Below are 27629 nucleotides of genomic sequence, written 5' to 3' on the forward strand. Positions count from 1 at the left end.
GCCGCCTCTCTCCCCGCCCCCGCCGAGCTCGCGGCGCTCCAGCCGCCGTGGGGGTGCCACCTGAGCGCAGTCCTCCCTCAGCGCCTGGAGCCCAGGTCGGGCGCCGTCCCTTCGCCTTCCCTGCCCGCGGCGGGGCCCGGCGGCGGCCTGGTGGTTACGGCCCTGACGGGAGGCGACCCTCGGTGAGGGGGCGGGACGCGCACCGGGCGTGGCGGGAGTGGGCGGGCGGCGGCGCACACCGGCCGGGGCCGGGCCCGGCGGCGGGCGGGGCGGGGAGGGGCGGGGCGGGGCGGCGGGCGGAGCGGGAAGGGGGTGGGGCGGCGGGGCCTCACTTCCTCCCTCAGCGCCATTTTGTGGCGGCGAGACCTGCAAATAAAGGGGAGCGCGGGGGTCTTCGGGAGCGCGATCGGGCGGCCTGGGCGGCGATCCGGCAGCGCGGCCTCGGCCTATGTGAGTGGGCGGCGCCGGCGCGGCCTCCGGCTGGAGAGGTAGGTGCGGGCGGGCGGCGGGAGCGGCCGCGAGGGGCTCTGGGTCCCGCGGGCTGAGGCGCGGCCGCGCTCGCCCGGGAAGGGGCGCTGAGAGCCCTGAGGGCGACTCGGCTCCCGGGGCCCGCCGGCCTCCGCTGTCCGAGTCGCCTTCCCGCCCGAGGGGCACTTCCGCCGCCTCGAGGCCATTTTACCTCCTCTCCCGTCCCCCGGGCCCGGGGTGAGGCGGGCGCTCCCGCGGCCGGCGGGACCCGGAGTCCGCCCCTTCGCTGCGCGCCCCGCCCCGCCCCGCGGCGCCCCCTCCCGCTCCGCGGCCGGCGGTTCTGCCCGGAAGGAGCGCCGCGCTCTGGACCTCCCTTCTCGCCGCGCAGTCGGTGGTCGCCGCAGCCGCGTGCCCCGGTGACTTCCATTTTCACACGGTTGGTGCCTTCCGAGGTCAAGACCACTCCGAGGAACCACCGACAGACTTCCGTGGACTGGTCACGTCTCACCTTGGGACCCGGGTCCTTGCAAGGCTGCTCGTTGAGTTTCTTCAAGTCCTGTCTTTCGCGTGGGGAGCACAAGTCCAAGTTCTTGTTTTGGTGATGTGTAATTGGAGGTTTGGTCCCAAAGGACTCCGTTAAAAATCCCGAGGAGCCGTGCTGACTTGGTAAAAACCGACTCCTGCACAAGGTGGACTAAGTCCCTGAGCGGGTTACGGTCCTGGATCGTCCCTGCCGTTTTCCATCCCCTAGAGGCTCGTTAATCCCGTCGCCGGGAGGTGAGGGAAAGTGGGCGCCGGCCCCGGGCCCTGTGCTGGGGACGTGAGAGGGGCGGTAATTACACACGGGTCTGTGCGGAGCCACCGCCTCCCGGTCCCGCCCGGCTTGTGGGCAGCCGCACAGGATCCCCTGAAACGTGCCGGGAGTGGACAGGAGGAGGTTTGCAGTGGTTCGTGTGGAAAACAGTAACACACAAGAAGAAACACTTTCCCGTACTCCCAACTGTAAACCTACTTCCCTCCACTCTGTATACTTAGTAGCAGTCTTGCTCATTTTCATTAATTTTGAACAGTATGTTGCTCTGGGGGGGAAAAAAAGTGTTTTCTTGCTCTTAAAATTGTATGTTGGTAGGTCATTTAGCAAAACATGAGCTAGGGAGTATTAGATTATCTCCCACTTTTTTTTGCCTTCTAAATAATTTTCTATTACTAAACTTATCAAAGAAAAACTTTTTAATATGCCCATAATCGTATATTGGTTATTAAAGTGGTGTATCAGGCTAGAATTCAATGTTATCCTATATAATAAAAGCTTAATATGTTAAGTGTGGTGGTCCGTCAGCCATTCAACCAGTCAAAGCATGATATGCTAAGGCCACTCAACTGCTCGCTATGACCTGCACTGACCGCCAGGGGGCAGAAGCTCTGACGGGTGGTTAGCTTGTTGCTGGGGTCGGGCAGATTGGGACTGAGTGAGATGGGTCAGACATGCCCTGGAACCCTCCTGCAGGCCCTCCCCAGCCCTGATCGTGCACTGTTGGGGTCCCTTGGCCTGGCCTGTGCCCGCTGAGGATGTCCAAGAGCCAGTTTTGGCCCAATCCCACAGGTCAGGCAGAGGGACCCCACTGGTACATGAATTCGTGCACCAGGCCTCTAGTAAATAAATGTTCTCCCCTAAATACACATTAAAGTTGTCTTTTATGTTAATGTGGGTGTTTTATTTGAAAGATCCCCCCTCCCCCCCCCCTTTTTTTGTATGGCACTTAAAGCATTGAGATGTGCAGCACTTTGTGAGGCAGGCAAAATTGGTGTCCCCTTTTTGCTGTTTTGGAGACTGTAGCCCAGAGAGTTAAGTGACCTGCTCAGGATCACATGACTGAGAAGGTACCAGAGTCAGGATAAGGTGGTCTTCCGATTGCTAACTAGTACCCTTTCTGTTGCAGCGCCAAGGCTAGTACCATGTTGTGTTATTTGTTGTGAGTTTCAGCTAGGTACATGCTTTCTTACTGAAGTTGTGTTGGCTGGTGCTTGCCTCTCATTTTTGAGAGAACTGAGTTGCATAACTTAGGATCATAATGCTAAGCGTCAAGAAAGTACTGGGATTTGGGATGCTAGCCACCCAGCCAACTCAAACTAAGCCTCTAGTCTAGATCCTAATCTGTTATTCAATATGAAGGCATCAAGAGTGATTGGTGGTTCTGACATATAAACTTGAGCTATATTATCTTTATGAATTATCCACATGAATAACTAAAACCGTTACATAATTTTAAAATCATGTTTAACCAATTTTTTTAAATGTACTAAAAGATAACCAAATTGGCCAATTTTGAATTTTACTTATTTTGCTTTTCTGCATTTTCTAGCTATAGCTGCTTGATCACTATTTAGGATGAGAGAGTAGGAGAATTACCCATCTTCATTAGTAACTAATTTGTCATTTCATCATCTGGGAAATGGGGACTAACTTTGAAAAGTTGTAATTATTAAATGAATGCCTCATAGCACTGAACACATACTCATTTTTTTCCTTCAATGTTCAACTCCAAATGATATTTCGGTCATTCCATTTTTCCGATACAAGAATAGATTGATTGTACTAAGAACCTGGAATGTCCGTTGTCTTTATGACTCTAGAATTGACTTTACATGGTTATTGTGTGCTGTCAGTTGTGCCAAAAAAAATTGTATTGGGAAATAATAAATTCCTTAGCACATTTGTGCAATGTGAAAGTCAAAATTGAGAACCAGGTTCTATTTTGATTAATTAGTTGGATGTTGATGCTTTTAAATTTTAAACTTGTTTTAATTTGCCTTTTGCCAAACTGCCCATTTAACTATGGTGCAATATCATGTACTCTCAAGGAAAGATTGACTTTCTATCAGTTAAAGATAAGGGAGGAGTTTCTAAATGCTTATGCTTTGAATTCCCAGGTTACATATCCCATAATATGTGGAATGACCTGCGACTGATAATCGACATGTGAAATGCAAAGATTTATACCAGACCTGTATTTATCCTTGACTTATATTACAAATTTCAAAATTTATTTTTGTAAAGCAAATACAGCCCGGCCAGTGTGGGTCAGTGGTTGAGCATTGATCTATGAACCAGGTGGTCCTGGGTCGATTTCCAGGTTAGGGCACATGCCTGGGTGGAGGCCTCCATCTCCGGGCATGTACGAGGCAGCCAATTGGTGATTCTCATCATTGATGTTTCTATCTCTTTCTCTCCCTTTATCTCTAATATCAATGAAAATATATTTTTTAAAAAGAAAAAATATAAATATTCTCTAAGCAGTGTGTTGTTAAAATCTACCCAGCATCAAACTTTTTAAAAGAGAAGGTAAGCCAATGTTAGAAATTAAAATAACTCACTGTTTATAATTCTAAACATCGGAGATCACCAAGAATTCTACAGTTAGGCTTAGAAACAAATATTGTTACTGTCAACCTGTCGATTCTCCCTTGGGCTTTTCGAAAAATAGTGACTGAGGGTCTTTGGTTTTTTTTTTTGGGGGGGGGGTGGTTGATGAGTAGTAAACTAGTAATTAAATGCTTATTTTGTGCCAGTCACCATGCTAATGCTAAAGTCTAATGTTTATCTTTAAAAATAGCACTATAATTTTGAGCCTTGGTGGTGGTAATCATTTTTTAAATGGGAAAATAGGCTCTGGGGTTATGCTGCCTTTTTTACTTTCAAAGTTTATCATCCTGTTCTAGAAAATTAGGGCTAGGAGAACTTCTCCATCATGTAAATGCCGTTAAAACAAACAAACACTTTAGCATATTTATTGCTAGTTAAGTTTGCAATTAATTTTATTTTAATAGAATAAGAAGCTGAGTGACGTATTAAGAGAAGAATAAACAAATAGACCTGGGCAAAGTGTCAGGTTATAGAAACATAACTGGAATTTAATGTTTAATCTATATTAAATAGCATCCATAATACTTAAGTTTTATAACTAAGATTTTGAGTGTCTCTGGTGCCCAGTAACTAGGTAACAGGTAGACTACCTATCTACAGTGGTAAATTTAGCTGTTTTCAAACTGTTGCTCATAGAGCTCTATCACAATACCTATTAAGTTCCACAAATATACTCGAAATTTTTCAGGATTGTCATCTTGGTTGATTTTGGGGAAAAACTAGATTTACTTATTTAGCTCACTTTTAAAAATTTTTTAAATTCTTTATTCTTGAAAGTATTACATATGTCTCCTTTTTCCCCCCCATTGACCTCTCCCTGGCTGCTCCCACCCACCAGGGTATGCCTTCATCCCCTTACTGTCTGTGTCCATTGGTTATGCTTATATGCATGCATACAAGTATTTAGCTCACCTTTTATGATTTAATAGTAACAAGCAAATTCACTTGTTTGTTTAGCATATGTTTTTTTAAAAATATATTTTATTGATTTTTTTTTTACAGAGAGGAAGGAAGAGGGATAGAGAGATAGAAACATCGATGAGAGAGAAACATCGATCAGCTGCCTCTTGCACACTCCCCACTGGGGATGTGCTCGCAACCAAGGTACATGCCCTTGACCAGAATCGAACCTGGGACCCTTCAGTCCACAGACTGATGCTCTATCCACTGAGCCAAACCGGTTAGGGCTGATTAGCATATGTTTGAGTGCCTACCATGTACTGAGGCATCAGCAGTGAATGGAAATTTTCTCATGGAGCTTATTTCATAACTGGGAGAAACATCCTATATAATAAAAGCCTAATAGGCTAAGTGTCTGGTCAGCCGTTCAATCTAAGTGTAATATGCTAATGATATGCTAAGGCCACTCCACTGCTCGCTATGACATTCACTGACCACCAGGGTGCAGACACTCGACTGGTCGTCCAGTCACTATGACATGCTCTGACCGGTAGGTTAGCTTGCTGCTGGGGTCCAGCCAATCGGGACTGAGCAAGACGGGCTGGACATGCCCTAGAGCCCTCCCACGGTCCCTCCCTGGCTGGCCAACCTCCCATGTCCCTCCCTGGCCCTGATCGTGCACTGGTGGGGTCCCTTGGCCTTGCCTGCGCCCTCTCGCAATCTGGGACCCCTCAGAGGATGGCGGAGAGCCGGTTTCAGCCCAATCCCGCAGGCCAGGCCGAGGGACCCCACTGGTGCACGAATTCGTGCACTGGGCCTCTTGTAAGTATATAAAATGTCAAGTCAAGCTAAGAGCAATGAAGAAAAATAATCTAAATAAAAGGGCAAGGAATTGGCATGCACTCTTTTGAGTAAGATGAAAAGCCTTGAGAAAGATTTGCCTAGAATAGTGACATACATTGGTACACATTTATATACTAGTTAAAAATGGCTATAATTGTCTTGTAGGTGTTTTTTTTTTTTTAATTAAATAGATTATTGATGTGTACCTATTATATTTAGCTCTGGATAAATGGGCAATTGCAAGTAAATGCCAAACTTTCTGGGTTTTAAGAGGTTACAGTATAGTGGAGTGAGTGCACATTAAAGCTAAAATAGAAATAGTGAGACCTCTGTGGAGATGAACTTGGAGAGGGTTTATTTCCCAAATGATTGGGATCACTGGTCTCACATTAGCACTGAGCAGCCATTAGCTCAGAAAAAAAATGATATACTCGGATTTTTGCTAGCAACATCCAATGATAAGCTTATTAAGGAGGGAAAAATTAAGCCAGTAATTTATTATGTGATCAATTTACAATTATTTTCTAACGTGTCCTGTTCCTTCACAATGTACCTAATCTGAAAGTCAGGGTTTAAGAGTATTTGACTTACGGAGTTGGGATTGTATCTGACATAAAAAATGGAATACCATTCTCAAATATTTACCATGCTGTACATTACATTCCTGTGACTTATTTCTATTGAGTTAAAATTTTAATAATTTGGAAATGTAGTGAGTATGGATAGGTAAAATAAACTATAGAGAAAGTTTATAAGGGAACATTCATTACTATACTATTATAAATGATACCTAGCAATAAGTTTAAATTAGCTTGCCTCCTTGTTAAATTTGAGTATTAGGAAGTAACCAGAAGTATTTTCAGTAAGCATATAAAGTTAATGAGAATAGTTCTTCAATTTATCTTTTGCTACAAGAATAAGTGAATTTTGTATAAATTTATATAAAGAAACATTTTGAGATACAAATTACTGTGACATGAGATCAAATGGTGTAGGAATATTTTTATTAAGGTGTATATTATATGTAAACATTGTACAGTAGTGAATTATGGCAGTGATATCTTCTACCTTAACCATAATGCTGTATAAAAGGAAAGACTTAGCAACTGGTACTGCTCTTCTATATCAATTAAGCAAGATGCCTGGGATACTGCCTGAGGTCACTATCTGACTTCAGCACAAAGTTGTCACTTCTGCAAGATTTGTCTTTCGTAGGGCAGTTGTAAGAATGCATTGAAAAATTATCTCTCAATCCTTTATGGCAACATCAAAAAGAACTACTTTTTTACAACAGAATGTTTTTATAACCTAATAACAGTTGCAATATAATGTAATAGTAATGCTAATGTAAAGTGTTAACTTGAGAGACTTGAGTGTGGCGTATTCAGGAACCCTGTAATATCTTTGCAATTGTTCTGTAAATCTAAAACTAAAGAACCCCTAATGATTTGGTCATAATTGAGTTCACTAATAAATTGGTTTGAAAAGGCTAGTATTTTTTTGAACCTCATCTCTCTATTCCTTTTTCTAGGATTCAAGATGACCAACGAGGAACCTCTTCCCAAAAAGGTGTGTTTTTCCAGCAGTTTTTAAGCATATTTTTGTGTGTGTGTGTATATATATATATAGACTATCTCTAGTGTTTAATGTTCACTCCTTTGCCTATGATAATAATAGCATCATGGGTATATAATGTACTAGATATTGTATCATATGCAGTGTATTTTTAGAATATTTTTAACTTTTGGAAAACTCTTATAATGTTTTTTCCTTGCTCTACTCTTAGCCTTTATTATATGAACATTATACAAATAATGTCAGAAAAGGAGATTTTTTTCACAAGTTTCTATAAGTTAACTTCTTTTTTCCTAATTTAAATTTCTTTGATTGTAATGTAAATTCATTTTTATATTTTTCAAAAATATGTAGTTCTTAGGTTCTACCTTTTCCTCTGGTCTCATTATCGCCCTGTTCTGTATTCCTATTAGTTCAGTATAGTCACTATTTTATACACACACACACACACACACACACACACACACACACGCAGTTACAAAGAATTAATAAAATCTTAGACATTTCTCGTAGCAATATTTTTTCTGATATATCTCCTCGGGCAAGGGAGACAAAAGAAAAAAAATAAATGGGACTACATCAAACTAAAAAGATTTTACACAGCAAAGGAAACCATCAGCAAAGTGAAAAGACAACCCCCTGAATGGGAAAACATATTCACTAATACATCTGATAAGGGGTTAATATCCAAAATTTATAAAGAACTTATAAGACTCAATACAAAAAAAATTTTTTTTAAATGACTAGAAGACCTGAATAGACACTTCTTTAAATAGGACATTCAGATGGTCAATAGACAAATAAAAAGATGCTCAATGTTACTAATCAGTGAGATGCAAATTAAAACCACAATGAGATACCACTTCACACCTGTCAGAATGGCTATCATCAATAGATCACAAGCAACAAGTCCTGGCTAGGATGTGGAGAAAAGGGAACCCTCATCCACTGTTGGTGAATATGCACATTGGTGCAGCTACTGTGAGAAAGCAGTATGGAGTTACCTAAAAAATTAAAAATGGAACTGCCTTATGACCCAGTGATTCTATCTCTGGGAATTTATCCGAAGAAACCCTCAACACTAATTTGAAAGACTATATCCACCCCTATGTTCATTGTAGCGTTATGTACAATAGCCAAGATTTGGAAGCAGCCCAAGTGTCCATAGATGAGTGGATAAAAAAAGCTTTGGTACATTTACACAGTGGAATACTACTAGGCCTTAAAAAAGGAAATCTTACCTTTTGTGACAGCATGGATGGACCTGGAGAACATTATGCTAAGTGAAATAGGCCATTCAGAGAAAGACAAGTATCGTGGGATTGCATTCTTGTGGGATCTAATGAACAGAAAGAATTAAGCAAAATATAGACAGACTCATAGATAGGAGGCTGACGGCTGTTGGGGTTGGTTTGGGCAGGTGAAGGGATTGAGGGAGAAAAAAACTCACGGACACAGACAACAGTATAATGATTGGTAGGGGAGGTGAAGGGTATATGGGGTGATAAATGGTGTTGGAAGGGTACTTGACTTGGCATGGTGAACACACAGTACGGTGTACAGATGATGTGTGGAAGTGTGCACCTGAAACCTGTATGATTTTGTTAACCAGTGTCCATCATTACATTCAGTTGAAAGGGGGGAAAAAAGAAATAGTGGAGTTGGGGCTTCATATTCTAGTTGTTAGCTTGCCTTGGTACAAAGTACAAAGTCAGATCATTAAATCAAACTTGTTTGATTAAAAGAAGAAGTAACATTTCTAAGAGGAATTTATAATTCAATTGGGAAAGCAGGATATAAGTGTATGTTATAAGGGAAACTATAATATAGCCATAATTTTTTTAAAATACACTTTTATTGATTTCAGAGAGGAAGGGAGAGAGCGAAACATAACATCAATGATGAGACTCATTGATTGGTTGCCTCCTGCACGCCCCCACTGGGAATTGAGCCTGCACCTGGGCATGTGCCCTGACTGGGAATCAAACTGGGGCCAATGTCCAATGCTCTATCCTCTGAGCCAACCAGCTAGGGCTATAGCCATAATTTTATACTAGAGTAGAAGAGGTACCTCACCTTTATAATCTTCATTTGGTATAGAGAAAACACTTAATATTCTTCAATTTATGAAGCAATTTCAGCTAGCTAGACTATTATGCCCATTTTTTAAAACTTTTATATCTATCTTCTCTATATATAAAAGGCTAATATGCAAAGTGTCCCCTGGGAGTTTGTCATTCACTATGAGGGACGCTGACCACCAGGAGGCGGTGCCGAATGAAGGAAGGCCCCGGCTGGCAGCTGGAAGGCCCTGATCAGCCCTAATTGCTGGCCAGGCATAGGGACCCTACCTGTGCATGAATTTCATGCAGTGGGCCTCTAGTTTTGAAATAATTATTGATTCACAAAAAGTTGCAAATAAATATGCTGAGAGGTTCTGTACACTCTTCCTCCAGCCTCCTTCAATGTTGACATCTTGCATAACATCATCAAAACCAGGAACTTGACACAGAGCTTATTGATATGATCCACGGAGCTTATTCATATTTCACAGGTTATACATGCAGAGAGTGTGTATGTATGTCTATGTAGTTTTATCTCGCATAACTTAGTGTTACCACTAGTTAACTGACTCATTACCTCAAGCTTCCCTTGTGTCATTTCTTGATAGCCATATCCATTCCCTCCTTCTCAATCCCCAACACCTGGCAAACATTAACCAGTTTTCCATTTCTATAATTATGCTACTTTACAAATGTATATAAATGAAATCATGCAGTATATGTATTCTTTTGAGATTTATTTTTCCCACTCAGTATAATTTTCCTTGAGGCTTATCCAAATTGCTTATGTCTGTTTCTTTTTAGTATCCCATGGTGTGGATGTATCATAATTTACATAACTATTCACCTGTTGAAGTATGGGTAGTTTCCAAGTTTTGGCTGTTGCAAATAAAGCTGTACATTCATGTACAGGTTTCTGTGTGAAAATACATTTTCATTTCTTTAGGATATGTGCTTAAGAGTACAAATGCTAGGTTGTCTAGCACATCTATTTTTAGTTTTAAAAGGAACTACCAAACTTTTTCAGAGCAGCCATACCATTTTACATTCTCACCAGCAATCTTATTCTGCATCTTTACCTACCATTTGGAGTTGTTACCACAATTTTTCATTTAGCCATTTTAATAAGTGTGTAATGATAGCTCATTGGGGTTTTAATTTGAATGTCCCTAAAAATGATGCACATCCTATATAATAAAGAGGTAATATGCAAATTGACCATCACTCCAACACAAGATGGCCAGCAGGGGAGGCCAGTTGAGAGGGACCAGGCCTGTAAGGGAGGGCAGTTGGGGGCGATCAGGCCTGCAGGGGAGGACAGTTGGGGGCGACCAGGCCTGAAGGGGAGGGCAGTTGGGGGTGACAGGGCTGGAAAGGGAGGGCAGTTAGGGGTGACCGGGCCAGCAGGGGAGGGCAGTTAGGGGTGACTGGGCCGGCAGGGGAGGGCAGTTAGGGGTGACAGGGCCGGCAGGGGAGGGCAGTTAGGGGTGACTGGGCCTGTAGGGGAGGACAGTTAGGGGTGACCGGGCCTGTAGGGGAGGACAGTTAGGGGTGACCAGGCCGGCAGGGGAGCAGTTAGGTGTCGATCAGGCTGGCAGGGGAGTGGTTAGGGGGTGATCAGGCTGGCAGTCAGAAGCTGTTAGGGGCAATCAGGCAGGCAGGCAGGTGAGCGGTTGGGAGCCAGCAGTCCTGGATTGTGAGAGGGATGTCTGCCCATTTAGGCCCAATCCCGGTGGTCCCAGATTGGAGAGGGTGCAGGCTGAGCTGAGGGACATCCCCCCGCCCCCGTGCATGAATTTCGTGCACCGGGCCTCATGTGTCTGTGTGTGTGTGTGTGTGTATAAAGTTAATATGCAAAGTGTCCCCTCCGGAATTCAACCACGAGTTCAGTAGCTCACTATGACGTGCGCTGACCACCAGGGGCAGCGTGGAATGGAGGGAGACCCTGGCCGGAAGGCCCTGATTGGCCCTGATCGCTGGCCAGGCCTAGGGACCCTACCCATGCATGAATTTTGTGCACCAGGCCTCTAGTTTTAAAGATAGTTTACTTTTTAAAACTTTCCAATAAAATAAGAGTTGTGTGTGTGTGTTTTTTTAAGTATAGTACATACTGAACCATTTCTAAGTCTCAGGCTTGGAGATGTTTCATGTCTCAGCATAGCGCTCCTTTTGGAAGGTTTTGTATGTCTTAGTGATAAAGGGATTCCTATTAGAAACCAGCGCTTGAGGCATTAGAGTTATCCTATCTTCATAAAACATGAAAAGTGTAAGCACCAGTGGTATGTACATTTAAAATTTTTAGGGAAAGCATCCAGTTCATATTTTAATTCTCTTTATAGGTTCGACTGAGTGAGACAGACTTCAAGGTTATGGCACGAGATGAGTTAATTTTAAGGTAAAATGTTCTTTTATCAAAATATAAAACTATTTTTATAGAACATATTGTAATTCTATACTATAAAGTTTTTGTGTGTTGGGTATTCCTTTATTTTTAATTTGCATACATCTTCAAATCATTTAATGTACTTTTGAAATTTTTTTTATGGCCTGTTTCTTTATTATACAATTGAGGAAAACATAACACTTTTAAAGATCTAAAGCACTAGGTTGGGTAACTTCTAGACTAATAGGTAACCTGAATTTTTTCCTTGCAAAAATTGGTTTAATGTAGTTAATCCTTTTCTGTTTAATGTGTGAAAAGGTTATAGTCCTAAAGGATATGTTTTCAGTTATGGAAGAAATACATTATTTACTGATGAAGGCAAGTTACTCATAAGGAACCTTGGTCAGCTCAGTTAACTCTTTATATCCTTCGTTTTCTCATCTTGGAGTTAAAGGAGTTAGATTAAATTACTTTTAACAGTTACTTCCAGCTCTGATTTTCTGGAGTTATCTTGTGGTTGTTTTGCAAAAATAGATTTGAGAAATGCAGCATTATGGTATTCATTCTTTTAAATACAAGAAATCAAAAAAAGCCCTAGCCAGTTTGGCTCAGTGGATAGAACATCTGCCTGCGAACTGAAGGGTCCCAGGTTCGATTCTGGCCAAGGGCACATGCCTGGGTTGCAGGCTTAATCCCCAGTAGGGGGAATGTAGAGGGCAGCCGATCAATAATTCCCTCTCATCATTGATGTTTCTATCTCTATTCCTCTCCCTTCCTTTCTGAAATCAATAAAGATGTATTTTTTAAAAAAAAAAAAATCAGAAAAAGAATCACATGTTTTGTGTTTTATAACTTAAATATATTCTTTCTGCATTTTATTACACCATGGTTGATAAGTTTTTTACATGGCATTTTTAGGTAAAAATAAAATGAATATTTTTCAGGGTCATTGAACTTTCTCTAGAATGTTCACAGAATTTTTACTTGAAGAACTAAGTGATGGCGAACCTATGACACGTGTGTCAGCACTGACACGCATAGCCATTTCTGATGACACGCGGCCGCTGAGGCGGCTGCATGCCGAGGATGAAACATTTGCTGCTCCTGAGGATGAAACATTTGTGAAATAATGTTTTTTCCTCAAAGTGACACAACTATCCGAGTTATGCTCAGTTTTTTGGTGAAGTTTGACACACCAAAGCTCAAAAGGTTGCCCATCACTGAACTAAGTAAAGTTAACCGGCTGGAGTAGAGGAGAGAAGAGATGTTTTGTAAATAGACACAGATGACTCGTTCCATTGTTTCCTAGAGTCTGATAATTTCCCACTCGTTCTACTTACTCTGTTGTGGACTTCTTTTTATCTTCCTTTTGCATAATCTCATGCATAGGACAGTTTTTCCATTGCATACCCTTTATTTTCCTCCACATAAAATTTGAATCCTTAGTATTCTAAAACTCTCTTGTCCTCCCCTGCTGAGGTGTAGGCACTTGCTTATGATGTACTGCCACTCACCTGTTGTTCTCTTTGAACCTCTGATATGAGACAGTCCTTGCCTTTTATCCTTTCTTAGATAATTTCTCTGGTTAGTATGTGTAGTCTTCTTATTGATTTAATTGAGTCTGTGTGTAGGGGGGTTATTCTTGAGGTCAGATTAACTTCTTTCTTTTTAAGATTTTAAAAAGATTTTCTAAAATTGAGTTTTGATTAGCTTCAACTAAAGAGTGGCTTGAAAACATAGCTCTTCAGTAAGCAAGACAGTGATATTCAGGGCAAGTCACGCTTGCATTACCAGGTGCTTAAACATATGACTGGGAAACGCTTTGTTTATGTGCAGTCATTGCAAGAGCAGCTAATATAGTCTATGTTTTGTGTGTAGGGGAATTTTATGAGGCAGAAAGGCCTTCTCATGGTCTGACAGTATATGGCATTTATGCAAGTTGATAACAGTTTTACAAATAGACTTGAAAAATATTATGTTCTCTCCCCCTTTTTTACAAGTAAAAATAAATATTATTTTTGAAAGAGTCACATGTCATTTTCACAAATGAGCCAAGATAACTTGCAGTCTCTTATAATTAGGCATATTTTATACTCGAGGCCCAGTGCACGAATTCGTGCACCAGTAGGGTCCCTTGGCCTGGCCTGCGGGATTGGGCCAAAAACGGCTCTCTGACATCCCCCGAGGGGCCCTGGATTGCAGCAGGACACAGGCCAGGCTGAGGGACCCCACTGGTGCATGATTGGGGCCGAGGAGGGAACGTGGGAGGGCTCCAGGGCATGTCTGGCCCATCTCTCTCAGTCCCAATCTGCTGGTCCCCAGCAGCAAGCTAACCTACCTGTTGGAGCGTCTGCTCCCTCATAGTAAGTGCATGTCATAGCAAGCAGTTGAGCGGCTTTAGCATATCATTAGCATATTATGCTTTGATTGGTTGAACGGACAACCAGACACTTAGCATATTAGATTTTTATTATATCGGATGCCTTTTGTTTGAGGTGGAAAGCATATCTGAAAGTAGTAGTAGGTTTTTTACTCAGCTTCCATTATGCAGGCATTGAGCTGAACGTCAGTGATACAAAGTCCTATATGGTGTGTGATCTGACCCAGAGAAGCACACTTGGTATGTTCTCAGGAGAAAACACTTTTCTCTGTTTCCTTTTATATAGTTCCATTAAGTTGAGAAGGAATAATGAAGTGACTGATTTATTATTGGTTAAACTAGATTTATAATTATCTCAAAATGGAAGAGACCTTAAAAATCATGCAGTGGAATTCTTGGTGTTAAATTTATAGGTTTACAGATGAGATTTTTTTTTTTTTTTTTTTTAGTTTTTTTTTTTTAGTTTTTTAATAAAGCAATTTCAATTTAACAACTAACATGAATTTATTTTTGTGCTAGATGGAAGCAGTATGAAGCATATGTGCAAGCTTTGGAGGGCAAGTACACAGATCTGAACTGTAAGTTTGAGTTATAGCTTCCTAAAGACCATACGAATATCTCTTTTTAGATTGTTACAGACATTCAGGATAATTGATTTTGCTAAGCAAATGTAATTTTTATTCAAACATTAAAGAACTATGGGCACTATAATGGGTGCTAGGAAATAGGTGAATGAAAGATGATCTCTCTTCTTGGGGAGTTCCCAGTCATTGGGGAAGACTGACATGCAATAAAATAATAGCATGACTATTTTAGCAGAATTATGTACAAAATTCTGAGAGAATATCGATAGGGAAACTCACAACTACTTGCCACTTTCCTAGATCTGTCCCTAACCCCTTCCACAGAGGAATTTGAATTAAAGCATGAGTTATTAGTCTAGAATGTATGTACAAACAACTAGTAATAAATTTATTTAAATTGTTACTTAAATTGTAAAAATAGGATATGGCTATATTTTTCAAAATACCAACAAAGTTTGTAATATCAAACCTTTTTAGTCTGTCACTTTTCACTGAGAGTAACATATTATTTGTGAGTATAAAAACCAATATTATGCCCAATTGGTGTGGCTCAGTGGTTGAGTGTCGACCCATGAACCAAGAGATCACTGTCTGGGCACATACCCAGGTTTCAGGCTCGATCTCCAGTAGGAGGCTTACAGGAGATGGCCAATCAATGATTCTTTCTCATCATTGATGTTTCTCTCCTTCTCCCTTCCTCTCTCTCTAAAATCAATAAAAACGTATTAAAAATAAATAAAAACCAATATTGTTTTCCAAGCCCCGAAAGCTTAGTACCCTGAAATTTTAGTTATGTTAAAACTATTATAATCCATAGACGTTATGAACATTATGAAAACTTAACGTAATAATTGTCCATGCAGTTATAGACATGTTTATTATATTGAGTAGGTTAAACTCAATCCTAACCAGGACTCTGTGAATAATATATAATATAAGCAGATGCAAATAATGAAGTTTCCTGTGTTAAGTTGAAACAGCTTAGGCTGTAACAACGTAATTCCATCTAATATTAGGTGGCTTTGGACCACACTATAGCACCATTGCCTTCTAAAAGAGCACTTGTGCTTGGGAACGAGCTTCCTTGTTCTAAAAGGAGTTAAGAGAGAAACTAAAGACTTGATGAATTTTTTACCCTGGTTTTTATTATCCTTGACATAGGCAATCACAACTTTCATTTTGTTAGTTCTGTTTGGTTTTGAAATTGTATTTCATAATGTTTTGAAAAAAAATTTTTTTTAAATCATCAGCTAATGATGTAACTGGCTTAAGGGAGTCGGAAGAAAAGCTAAAGCAACAACAGCAAGAGTCTGCACGAAGGGAAAACATCCTTGTAATGCGACTAGCAACCAAGGAGCAAGAGATGCAAGAGTGTACTGTAAGTATTTCAAATGTTTTAACTCCTTGAGGAATTGGTTTTTAGTTCACATTATATGTGTTAATTAGTACTCAGCTAATTGTATATACTTAATAATAATTATAAATTCACATTTTGCTAGGTAGATATGCTTTGAGATATAAATAGCTAAATGTAAATTTTCAGTAGATAGCCTGTCATCATTGGATTTAAAATTAGGTTTTGTGCTCTGGCCAGGTAGCTCATCAACATTGGTTAGAGCGTCGTCCCAATACATAGGTTTCATCCCCGCTCGGCACACATACAAGAATCAACCAATGGCCCAGATGTAGTGGCTCAGTGGTTGAGCATTGTCCTATGAATCAGGAGGTCACGATTCGATTCCCAGTCAGGGCACATGCCCAGGTTGCAGGCTCGTTCCCCAATGGGGGCATGCAGGAGGCAGCCAATCCATGATTCTTTTTCATCATTGATGTTTCTCTCTCCCTTCCTCCCTGAAATCAGTAAAAATATATATCTTTTTAAAAAGAATCAACCATCTGATTAGTTTCTTCTCTGCACTCTTTACCCCTAAATGTGTGAAACTATTTTTCTTAGTATCAGCAACTTCTACCACATTTTCTTTTTCATTAAGCTTTCATTTGTATCATGTCTACATAGATCTAAGATGTAGTGACATATTTGATGGTTTAGCTATGGTTGAATTTAGATTCAATTTTATGCTGTCTTCAACAGTATTAGCCTTTTTTTTAATTTAGTGTTAGTATATTTAAGTTATACTAAGTAGAGGAGCTCTGTCACTGTTGTTTCTAATTTTAAAACCTAAACTTTTCTTGAATCATTTTGTGTAATCTCCATTCGACACATTTATAAAAATCTAATATATATGCCCTAACCAGTTCAGCTCAGTGGATAGAGCGTCGGCCTGTGGACTCAAGGGTCCCAGGTTTGATTCCAGTCAAGGGCATGTACCTTGGTTGCTGGCACATATCCAGTAGGGGGCGTGCAGGAGGCAGCTGATCGAAGTTTCTCTCTCATCGATGTTTCTAACTCTCTATCCCTTGCCCTTCCTCTCTGTAAAAAAATCAATAAAATATATATATTTTTAAAAATCTAATATATAAGGCAATATTCTGATCACTGGGGACTAATGTCTGGGACACAGTTCTGTTCCTGTTTCTTCTCTCATTCTTTTACTTCCTATGCAGAGATTGTCTACATTTCCACAAAAGTCTCTTGTCCCTCTTCCTTCACTTTTTCAAAATGACTCTTTACCAGTCACTTTGCTTAAGAAAACAGTAGCCTTTGTCATTTTCTCTACCTTCTCATCACTTTTTCTCCTTTTGTTTCCATCTTCACTACCACTGATTTTTCCCGAAACCCTTTAAGGTCACTGACTAATGCATTAATAAATTTCTCTTTTTCTCAGTACTCATATGCCTTCACTTTCTGTATTTTCAACTATTAACCATTCTCACCTTTGGCCATTGATTCCAAGAAGTCTCACCAATAGTTTGAATATTACTCTTTTTCTTCCTATGTAACACCCACCACTCCAACAAAAAATTTTTTTCTCTTATGATTTTCATGTCTAATGGAATGGGCAGTGCCTCTCAGTTGCCCAGTCTCAAAACCATTTAATCCTTTCCTTTTTCTGATAGTTAGGATTCTAGATTCTACCATTTACTCATTTAATAATTTTAGTTCTCCCTGTTTGCATGGCATTGTGTTAAGATGCTTACGCATGCAAAGGATGAATCTTACCTTTCAGTGCTAACACCTGTAGATGAGTAAGAATGGATAGTTGTGGTAATACCTCCTAACACCTGTGTGTTTTGAACTCTCTCTTCTGGAGTCCTCCTCTTGTTACCCTAGTTCAGTTACATCTCACCACTTGCTTTAGGCCAGCAGTCGCCAACCTTTCGGACCACCGTTTGGCGACCGCTGCTTTAGACAATATGTGCTACTGACTCACCTTTGTGATTCTTCAGCTTCATATATACACTGGCAGTTGGACATACGCCTGATCAAGCCTTTGTTGATGCCACACACTTTTTGTCTTTTCAACCTAGGTTTTAAGGTTATCTCAACTAGAATCTAACCTTCCCAGCCACATTTTTTACAGCTCTCCCCTGCACAGGCCTGCTGAACAACTCACAACTGTGTTCTTTCAGTTAGAATGCAGAAAGGGCAGCAGAAACAAAAACAGGGAAAGGTCAAGGTTAATGTGGCAGATGCAGTTCACTGTGTAAATCTGAATAGCAACTATGTTGGTGTTGGAGAGGCCGTGTTTTCTTTAGTGATAGTGGTATGTGGTAGGTACTGTATGACATGCTTTATTCCTATCACACTGTCTTAGCAACTGGCCTTACATTGAATAAACAGTTGTATTTCCTTGTTTAAAATGAGTTACTGAAGCCCTCGCCGGTTTGGCTCAGTGGATAGAGCGTTGGCCTGCAGACTGAAGGGTCCCGGGTTCGATTTCGGCCAAGAGCACATGCCCGGGTTACAGGCTTGATCCCAGTAGGGGCCATGCAGGAGGCAGCCAATCAATGATTCTCTCTCATCATTGATGTTTCTATCTCTCTCTTCCTCACCCTTCCTCTCCGAAATTAATAAAAAAAAAATAATAAATTACTTAAATCTCCTTGAGTTAAGTAAAATTTAGTTCTGTTAGCTCAATGAAATAGTAATTAAATGTATTCCAAATACATTCGGTATATTTTTGGCTTTTACTAAATTTATTACAGAAATTAGCTACTTACGAAATGTTAACCTAAATCCTATTTAAGCCTTAGTGTGGAGCAAGATCTTGAACCATATCTTCTTTGGGTGTGAAGCAAGTGATGCATTTAAAGTCAATAAACTGTATTTCATATTTTAGAAAGGTATTTTTAAGGTGATAGTAAATAGTACAACTGAGAGAAATGGAAGGTTTCGTGTGTAAGTAGGAAAGTTCTGCTATGGTGGGAAAAGCCCTAGATCGGGGTCAGGAGGCTTGAGAGCTACAATTCTAGTCCCAGTTCTGGCACTGAACTAACTGCATTGGTGGACACTTGGTTTATTTAATTTCTCAAAAATAAGCAGTTTGGACTAGGTCAGTCACCTTCCAGCTTTACAATTCTGTGATTCAAATCTACTCTGAAGGGACAAAACGTAGAATTTCTTTTGGCTTAAAATGCTGTTTATAAAGTAATGCCAACTCATGTAAATATAAATACATATTTTTAAATCTAGAAATGCAAGTGTGTGTTTTAAATTATAATCTTGTACCTGGTATATTTTTAAGGGATTTGTATTGTACTTAAAATAACTTCCAAGGCACAAATTTGAGTAAAGTACTGTAGTGTTATATAATTAATATTTTAAACTTGGCTTTTTTCCAGTGATTGCTAGCATTTTTAATAAATATAACCGATTTTCTTTTTTTTTTTGTACTGTTTTGGTTGCAAAGTAAGATGGTAGCCTCTTTATTTAAAGGCTCCAAATATGGAAATGCAACCAAATGGCCATAATTCCTTAAATATCCTTAATTTAAGGATGACCTTAAATAGTTGTTTTTAATTTTTACTTTAGAGGATTTTAAGATCAAAGAGGGAGAGTTTTAATAAGCAAGTTGGCAAATACAGCGAATGAAATGGATTTTAGCCCACCTTCTTATGTATGTTTCCTTTAATTTGACAGTAATTGTTTCTTTTGCTTTGCACAGACTCAAATCCAGTACCTCAAGCAAGTCCAGCAGCCCAGTGTCGCCCAACTGAGATCAACAATGGTGGACCCCGCGATCAACTTGTTTTTCCTAAAAATGAAAGGGGAACTGGAACAGACTAAAGACAAACTGGAACAAGCCCAAAATGAACTGAGTGCCTGGAAGTTTACGCCTGATAGGTAAACAAATCATACTCCCCAGTCAAGACTTCCCTGACAGTCCCACTACGAGAAAGCTGTGGTGGGACAGCCACGTACTCGTTTCCACACCAAGACTCAGACTTTTTGAGCCAAAAAAGCCACATTCTTATACTATCCAGCTTGTAATGGTTAATGTAAAACTTACCAGATGAACCTTGTGTTTCAGCTTTTTTCTCTTCCCCCTCCCCTTGCTTCAGAGGCCTGATGGCGTCGGACTATTCCGAAGAAGTGGCCACCTCCGAAAAATTCCCCTTCTAGGACATGTAGACACTTGAGAAATGTTTCTGTTTGAAGAAAATAGAGGGAGAAACAGAAGTCTTAAGTCTGTGGCACACTGTGTCTTCAGACAGTTTGGAGGAATGAAAGCCTAGAGATTTAAAATCATGAATTGAACATGTAACATTCCAGTAAAATGTAAAAATGGAATATGCATCGCTCTTAACCTTGAGCATAGTGACTTAGAGACACTGTATATCAGTTTTGCCTATAAGACTGTGGACTTCATGATTGTTGTTGAACTTCTTGATCAAAACTTAAATGAGGTGAATTTTGCATTTCAAGGGTTTAATTTGCTAAGAAACTACTTAATAGATATCAGTACAAGTAGTTCATATATTTAACCATTTCGTTTGGGGCTCTCTATTACTTGATTGAGCCTTAAATCAATGTGGTTTGAATCAATGGTTTGTTCTTTGAATGGTTGCTAATACTGTAGATAATTTTACTGAGGACTGTACAAACATGAAGGTGTGGTATCAAACTTCAGGTTTAAACTGTTTGAAGCATTATAAACATTCATTTCACAACTAGATTGTATAAGGATATTGGCTGTGAAGAGACTCACTGCATTATTTTTTAGTAGTGAAATTTATTAAATCCCCATTTCATTCAACAGGCACATGTTGAAAGAGCTTTGTCATTGGTGTTAATGGGGGAATGTGTTCCTTCATTGTATTTTGGGCCTTTTGTATCACACTCTTGATATTAAATTAAATGTGCCTTTAATAGTTGTTTTTTTTTAAGTTCAAGGAATACTATGATGATTTTGTTGTAATTTTAACATTTTGATTTTGGGGGCTGTGGAGAGCAGATTGATTTTGGGGAAATGGTTGCTGTGCTCTTCAAAGGAAAGGAAAGGCTGCCTCTGTTGTCCAGCTGGCATCATAAAGGACAAGGAGACTTGACACTTGTTACTTTTTGACGCCTTGTCCCAGGGTGTTGGAGTAGAAATTCCTGTGGGACAGCTTCCCAGGGTGCCTGTCGAAGATTGGGAAATACTGTATGGGAACTGTGGGCTGGCCTAAGTGAGACATTTTGTGAATTGAAAAAAAAAGGTATAGTGATCATTTCCAGCAAGTTCATTTGGTCATTTAGATAAATGAGGCATTTTCTTCATGCTTCCATCCAGTCCTGGAGGTGAATTTTTTTCTTCAGGTCATTCTATAAGTCACCAATTCGAATTTTCTCTTGGTGATAATGGAGTCTAAGATGAGTGAAGATAAATGTTCCAGATTGTCCCAACGTTTAAGTGCAATTTTAACAAGGGTGACTTAAGTTCTCTCTTAATCGTTCAAATCAATTGTAAGTATCCTGTGTGTTTATGCTTTAGGGAACTGATGTGGGCAGAGGGAGGGTTTAAGAAGTGGTTTGTGTGTGGCCGACCTTACAGCAAGAAATCCGCTTCCGAGATCCTCATTTTTAGGGGGGTTGGCGGGTAAGGAGCCAATCTGTTTGAAATTAGCTTATTGTGCCCGCATTAAGGCTTTTGTATATATTTTATGCCATTTAAGATCATACTAGAAATGACCTAAGTATTTTTAGTAGGTCAAGAAAAAATTTATAAAATGTATTATTAACATGTACTTAAATATAGCCAGCATCTTTCTTTGCATTTAGGTAACAGTCAGTTTGGGGTCTGTGGGTTTTTTTCTTCTTACTGTTAAAAAGTTTTTAATTGATAAGATAATACATGCTCATGAATAAAGTTGAAAAAGAATGAAGAAAAGTGAAGACGAAAAGTGAGAGTCACTCCTGGATGTGACCTTGCCCTTCCCCATTCTATTCTCCAGGAGCAGTAACCACTGTTAACATTCTTGGGTATCATCAAGATAATTGCTATGCATATAAAGTCATCTCATATATTGGTTTTAAACAAATGTGAACATGCTACAGATGATTGGCCGCTTTGGCTTTTGTTTTCCACTTTATCTCTTGGACATTTTACTTTTTTTTTTTTTTTTTAGTTCATTTAGCTTCATATTTAATGGTTACATAATAATTCCATTGTATTAGTGTATTTTAATCACCTATAAGTGGATTTTTATTATCTGAAAAAATAGGCTGTAAGCCAGGGTATTCTAGATACTGTTCGTAAATACATCATTAACTTCAAACAAATAGTACATAATCAATACTATATCAGGAATAATTCAAATAGAATGGGTTGTGATTTTGCTTTTGGTGTGTGTTTTTTTTTCCCTATTTTTTTCATTTTGAGAGAGCTTCCCTGAATTACTTTGTCCACTGTAGTTAAAATATTTTATGCATGTGTTAATGCATATGTTTTACAGTATTAAGAGGGGTATGTTTCAGTATTTTGGCAGTGTTCAGTTTTCAGTTAACCATTGAGGTAATTGTGTGTACAGCTCTCCAAGATATCCTGGCTCCCTTAATAACAAAGCAATGTACAGTGTCAATTCTTTTGTATAAGTTTTTTCTATGAAACTAATTCCTATTATATTTTCTTTGTGAATTATTTGATTTTAGGAATGGGTTGGATTTTTTTTTTGTAGTTAAATATTATTCCAGAAACAGCTACTTATAATTAAATCCTTATGTTTTTGTGATATAATGAACATAACACAAATTTTAAATAGCATAATTAGTAAAATGACATAAAGTTATAGAATGTTTAAAGAACAGTTTTGTTAAGATTTATTTTAGTAATCATTAATTTTATTTTTTTTAATATATATATTCTTTTTTTTAATATATTTTATTGATTTTTTTTTTTTTTTACAGAAAGGAAGGGAGAGAGAGAGAGAGTTAGAAACATCAATGAAAGAGAAACATCGGTGAGCTGCCTCCTGCACACCCTACTGGGGATGTGCCCACAACCAAGGTACATGCCCTTGACCAGAATCGAACCTGGGACCTTTCAGTCGCAGGCCGACGCTCTGTCCACTGAGCCAAACCAGTCAGGGCAGTAATCATTAATTTTAGAAGTGATAGTATTATCTTAGAGCAGGCATTTGTTTATGTAAAGGTATGACTTCATAAATGAAATTTTTTGCATTAAAATTTGTGCTACTTTGTGAGAGTAAGTCATCTCACAAATTATTGATTTTAGTATTTTTCTAATCTTTGTTCAGTTTATATAAACATTTTTTCAGGTTAGTTGGAAAGCACTGAAGTTACATACTTAACAAGAAAAAGTTGTGGGAGCAGGGCAACCAAGTGGGAGGAAGGAGCATCAGCATGACTGACAGTGCTGCCTATTTCTTAATTCCTCATTTGATTTCTAAACACTTGTTCAGTGGAGGCCCAAGTCTGCTCAGGGGAAATGGGAGCGATCTGTAGCAACAGTAGCAACAAACAGGAAGGGTAGCTAATAAACCTTTACTGTAGTGCTGACTCCCTGCTTTCACCTGAGGCTCTCTGAGCCAGTAGTGACCCAGGTTGTACTTCACCATAGGTTTGCATAAGGATAATAGGTTAGAACAAGTGCTCTCAGTAAAAGAACCTTGCAAGAGTCAAAGAATGAGAATTACTTACAAAGTGCTCCCATTTAAAAGTCCTAAGGCTTAATAAAATCAGATGCGTTCTTAAATACATTGGGCAAGGGGGGGGGGGGGGGGACTCACTAAAAGAATAAAGAAACACAAAGTGTCAGCAAAAAAGATTTTTTTTTTTAAGCCAGTAAGGTCATTCTGAACTTAATGCCATTATAAGAATATCAAACTTCATATCTAGGTCTCAAAGGTAATATATATGATTATATATTTAAATCAGGTCCCTTTAAAAGTCATTTCTATTGTGATTGTTGAAGCAAAAGCAGTAAAATTTTATTTAGACAGGACTCTTGATTGCATTTTTTATAATTGCTGTAGCATGTACGCTCTATAGTACGTTTCATTAGCACTTGGTAACTAATTGTGAAAGTATACACCCCTAAATGGCAAATATTTGCATTATTTGTGATAAATCTTATTTTTTGTCCTAAGGATAATCTTTTATACATCAATAAAATCTTAACCACATATCAATATTAAATTTTTTAAACCTTAATGTCACATTGTAAGATAACTCAAAAGTATATCCTATAAAAAAGTTAAATGAAGAATTGATGAATATGAATAGTCTCAAGCCTCTATTTTTAAAAGCTTCTTTAAAAACAATTATTGAACATACCTCCATTAATGTAATAAACATTCCTATGAGAACTGCCTATTAAGAGGCATCCTTATTAAATGCTGTTCGGGCAAGAATAAATATACTCGCATTTACATTTATAGGTACGGATTTTCATATATTATTTTAAAGAATTGTACATTTGTGGTGTTGCATTTATTTTTTCAAGGACTCTTCTCTGTTCCATAAAGCTAAGTACCTTAGTGTTTTATTAATATTGGCATATCTGAGATGTGTGTTAATTCACTGGCCTGTTTCTATTTTAAATGATAATTTGGAATAAATAGATTTCAGAGTTATTCAAGTAATAGCAATAAAAAGTGGCCATTTGGGAACTTTTGGCTTAGGGTTTATTTTTGCTGCTGTATTGGCAGAATACTGAAATGCAGAAGATGGATGTGTTCCAGAGAAGAAGATGGTAACCACAGGGAGGCACATGCTGTGACATAGTTATGTTCCGTACCTGTTACCTGAATCGCATACTAATTGCAAGCTAAGAAGGTTGTAGACCGTTTTGTCTTCATTTTGTGATGGATGGCTCTTTCCTTTGCAGCCAAACAGGCAAAAAGTTAATGGCGAAGTGTCGAATGCTTATCCAGGAGAATCAAGAGCTTGGAAGGCAGCTGTCCCAGGGACGTATTGCACAACTTGAAGCAGAGTTGGCTTTACAGAAGAAATATAGTGAGGAGCTTAAAAGCAGTCAGGATGGTAAGGGGTTTTTTGAAAAGTTTGGTTAATGTTGCACTGGCTTTAAAAAACTGCCAGGCATGAATATTACAGATTAGGTTCTCTACATGGTAATCTCTGGTTCTATAAAATCATGAATGAAACATCTAGTTAGTTAGCAAACAAAGCCATTTAATTGTAGTGGTTTTCTCCCCACTCCTGATTGTTTGTGTAAATTTCATAAGAAGTTTTTGTTTTTCAGGGTGGAATTTGGTAAAAGAGAAAGGCTATTACATTACTAAGGCATTACACAGATCTACAAATTTATAATCAGTGCTTTCAAAGGAGAATATTTTTATTTAACCAATTTCTCTAATTGTAAATCTTGTAAGTATTTGGCTACTTCCAGTGGTCTAAAAGTGTATCATGGATTGTACCTGTTGAGGTTCTATTTAATGAATAAGAAGTCATATTTAAAATTGCTAAGACAAACCAAACTTGTCAACCACCATCCTTTTTTTGGGCCAGTATATCGCTGTTTCTCCTCTTTATGAGGAAGATGAATAGTAAGGCAAATATCTAAACTCTGAAAATTAAATTATTAATTACTATATCTGAGAGTTAATTGCAACGATCAGTAGTCAGATATCTTTAAAACTACCTTTTCAAAGTGATAGTTCTTAGCTCTTACTCTTTGTAAACACAGTAAATCTGAGATTTTGTATGGTAGTGAGGACTTCTTCCCCCAAAAGCTTTTAGATCCTATTGGACATTGTATTCATAAATTTTCAAGAGTTAATTTCTCTGTCGGGTTGTTTTGTTTTTTGATGTGGAATGGTCCCTTCGTTACAGTCTAGGCCTCTTTGGAGTGTTAGTCAAGGACCATACTGTTCCCTAGGGGCTAACCCCGCTGTGTGGCTAATCACTTGCTAAGAGGATGAATGAGAGGACCAGGCATGTGGGCCCACTGGTTAAAACCAAGGGTGGGGAACCTTTTTTCTGCCAACGGCCATTTGGGTGTTTATAACATCATTTGTGGGCCAAAATTCCCAACTTAAAAGTTAGCCTGCTATATTTGATCCAACAGTTAATTACCTCTCCCTAATGCCTTGACAGGGCCTGATGAAACGATTTCATGGCCCTTTATGGCCTGTGAGCCAGATATTCCCCAATCCTGGAAACCTGAAGCAGATTTTGTGGGCTGTAATCAGTTGTATATAGCTAGATGATGTGAATCAATTTAAACTTGGTTGCTTTAAATATATTTATTTTAATCATCTATTCTTCCTCACCCCACCCCCCCCAAAAAAAAACCCTCATTCTTGAATGGCTGTTTTAAAATTCCAAGCAAAATTTAAAAAATCAAGTTTAGAATTGAAGTATTTAAAAATATGCAATAAGCGATATTAAAGTAGGTTTGATTCTCCTTTGCACAGAACTGAATGACTTCATCATTCAACTTGACGAAGAAGTAGAGGGTATGCAGAGTACCATTCTAGTTCTTCAGCAACAACTGAAGGAGACACGCCAGCAGTTGGCTCAGTACCAACAGCAGCAGTCTCAAGCCCCAGCCCCAAGCACCAGTAGGACTACATCTTCTGAGCCTGTAGGACAGGCAGAGGCCCCAGGTAAAGACTGCAGTCGGCTGGCCAACGGACCAAGCAATGGCAGTTCCTCCCGGCCGAGGACGTCTGGGTCTGGATGTCACAGGGAGGGGGACACCACTGAAGATGGCTTTCCTTCTTCTCCAGGGAATGGTAATAAGGCCTCCAACAGCTCAGAGGAGAGAACTGGCAAAGGAGGTAGTAGTTACGTAAACCAACTCAGTGCGGGGTATGAAAGTGTAGACTCTCCCACGGGCAGTGAGAACTCTCTCACACACCACTTAAATGACACAGACTCCAGTCATGACCCTCAAGAGGAGAAAACAGTGAGTGGGAAAGGTAACCGAACTGCGGGTTCCCGCCACATTCAGAATGGCTTGGACTCAAGTGTAAATGTACAGGGCTCAGTTTTGTAATATTTTTCCAGCAAATTTTTATACAGTGTCATTTAATTTGGGAGAGGATGCTATCAGAAAATTAATGCATACTTTTGTCACAATTTGCCTTTTTTGGTGGGTGTGTTTTTTGTTTTTTTTTTTCTTTGCTTCAATACCTCTGCCACTTTGGAAATTGTAACAGTTAATTACTTCGTTGCTAAAAGGACATTTTGTGTAAGGTCAGGTTATTTTTATATGAGTTTAATGTGAAGTTGTAAATGGAACTCTTTCCTTAAAGTATAACACAATGATGTCTGTATAAATCTGTGTCTCTAGAACCTGTGCTGTGTAGGGCATTCTTCCTCATGCTGTTACTATGCTTATGCACCATTCAGACTTGTTAGAGTAGATGTGGGTTTATGACTGCCACGTTTGCCCAGTACAGTAGTTTTATCACTAAAAGTTGGACTTGATGGAGTCCTATGGTAGTTTCAGTGTTAGATACAGGTTTTATTTCCACCATACATCTGCATTTTCTCTTTAGGGGACTGAATGTTTAAGAATTTGTGTGCATAGTTACTCAGTTTTTATGAACTGTTGTACCCTGTTCATGCATATTGCTCTGTGACTCCAGTATATCTTCCCTGTACTGACCAAACCTAAATAAAGATTTTTATTGTAACTCC

General features: G+C 39.3%; 1 protein-coding gene across 7 annotated transcripts; it reads left to right on the plus strand.

Moving 5' to 3' along the window:
* The first annotated feature begins 52 nt into the window (after positions 1-52).
* Positions 53-27629, plus strand: WTAP (WT1 associated protein). 7 transcript variants are annotated; one of them, XM_054721828.1, is made up of 8 exons: positions 53-182; positions 7167-7204; positions 11613-11668; positions 14556-14614; positions 15871-15998; positions 19687-19865; positions 24850-25004; positions 26399-27629. In XM_054721828.1, exons 2-8 carry the CDS (start codon positions 7175-7177, stop codon positions 26980-26982), a joined length of 1191 nt encoding a protein of 396 aa, XP_054577803.1. In that variant the 5' UTR covers positions 53-182; positions 7167-7174; the 3' UTR covers positions 26983-27629. The 7 variants fall into 7 exon arrangements, with proteins under 7 accessions (XP_054577803.1, XP_054577802.1, XP_054577807.1 ...); XM_054721827.1 differs by lacking the exon at positions 53-182 and adding an exon at positions 319-488; XM_054721829.1 differs by lacking the exon at positions 53-182 and adding an exon at positions 496-1245.

The sequence above is a fragment of the Eptesicus fuscus genome, chromosome 10 (assembly GCF_027574615.1).
Source record: "Eptesicus fuscus isolate TK198812 chromosome 10, DD_ASM_mEF_20220401, whole genome shotgun sequence".
NCBI lineage: Eukaryota > Metazoa > Chordata > Mammalia > Chiroptera > Vespertilionidae > Eptesicus > Eptesicus fuscus.

What these genes read in the sequence shown, in the direction of transcription:
- WTAP (XM_054721828.1), top strand. Translation starts at nt 7,175, where the DNA reads ATGACCAACGAGGAACCTCTTCCCAAAAAG. An exon ending in AGGAACCTCTTCCCAAAAAG is followed by an intron (nt 7,205 to 11,612) that starts GTGTGTTTTTCC and finishes TTCTCTTTATAG; the next exon opens with GTTCGACTGAGTGAGACAGA. An exon ending in AAGAGATGCAAGAGTGTACT is followed by an intron (nt 15,999 to 19,686) that starts GTAAGTATTTCA and finishes TGCTTTGCACAG; the next exon opens with ACTCAAATCCAGTACCTCAA.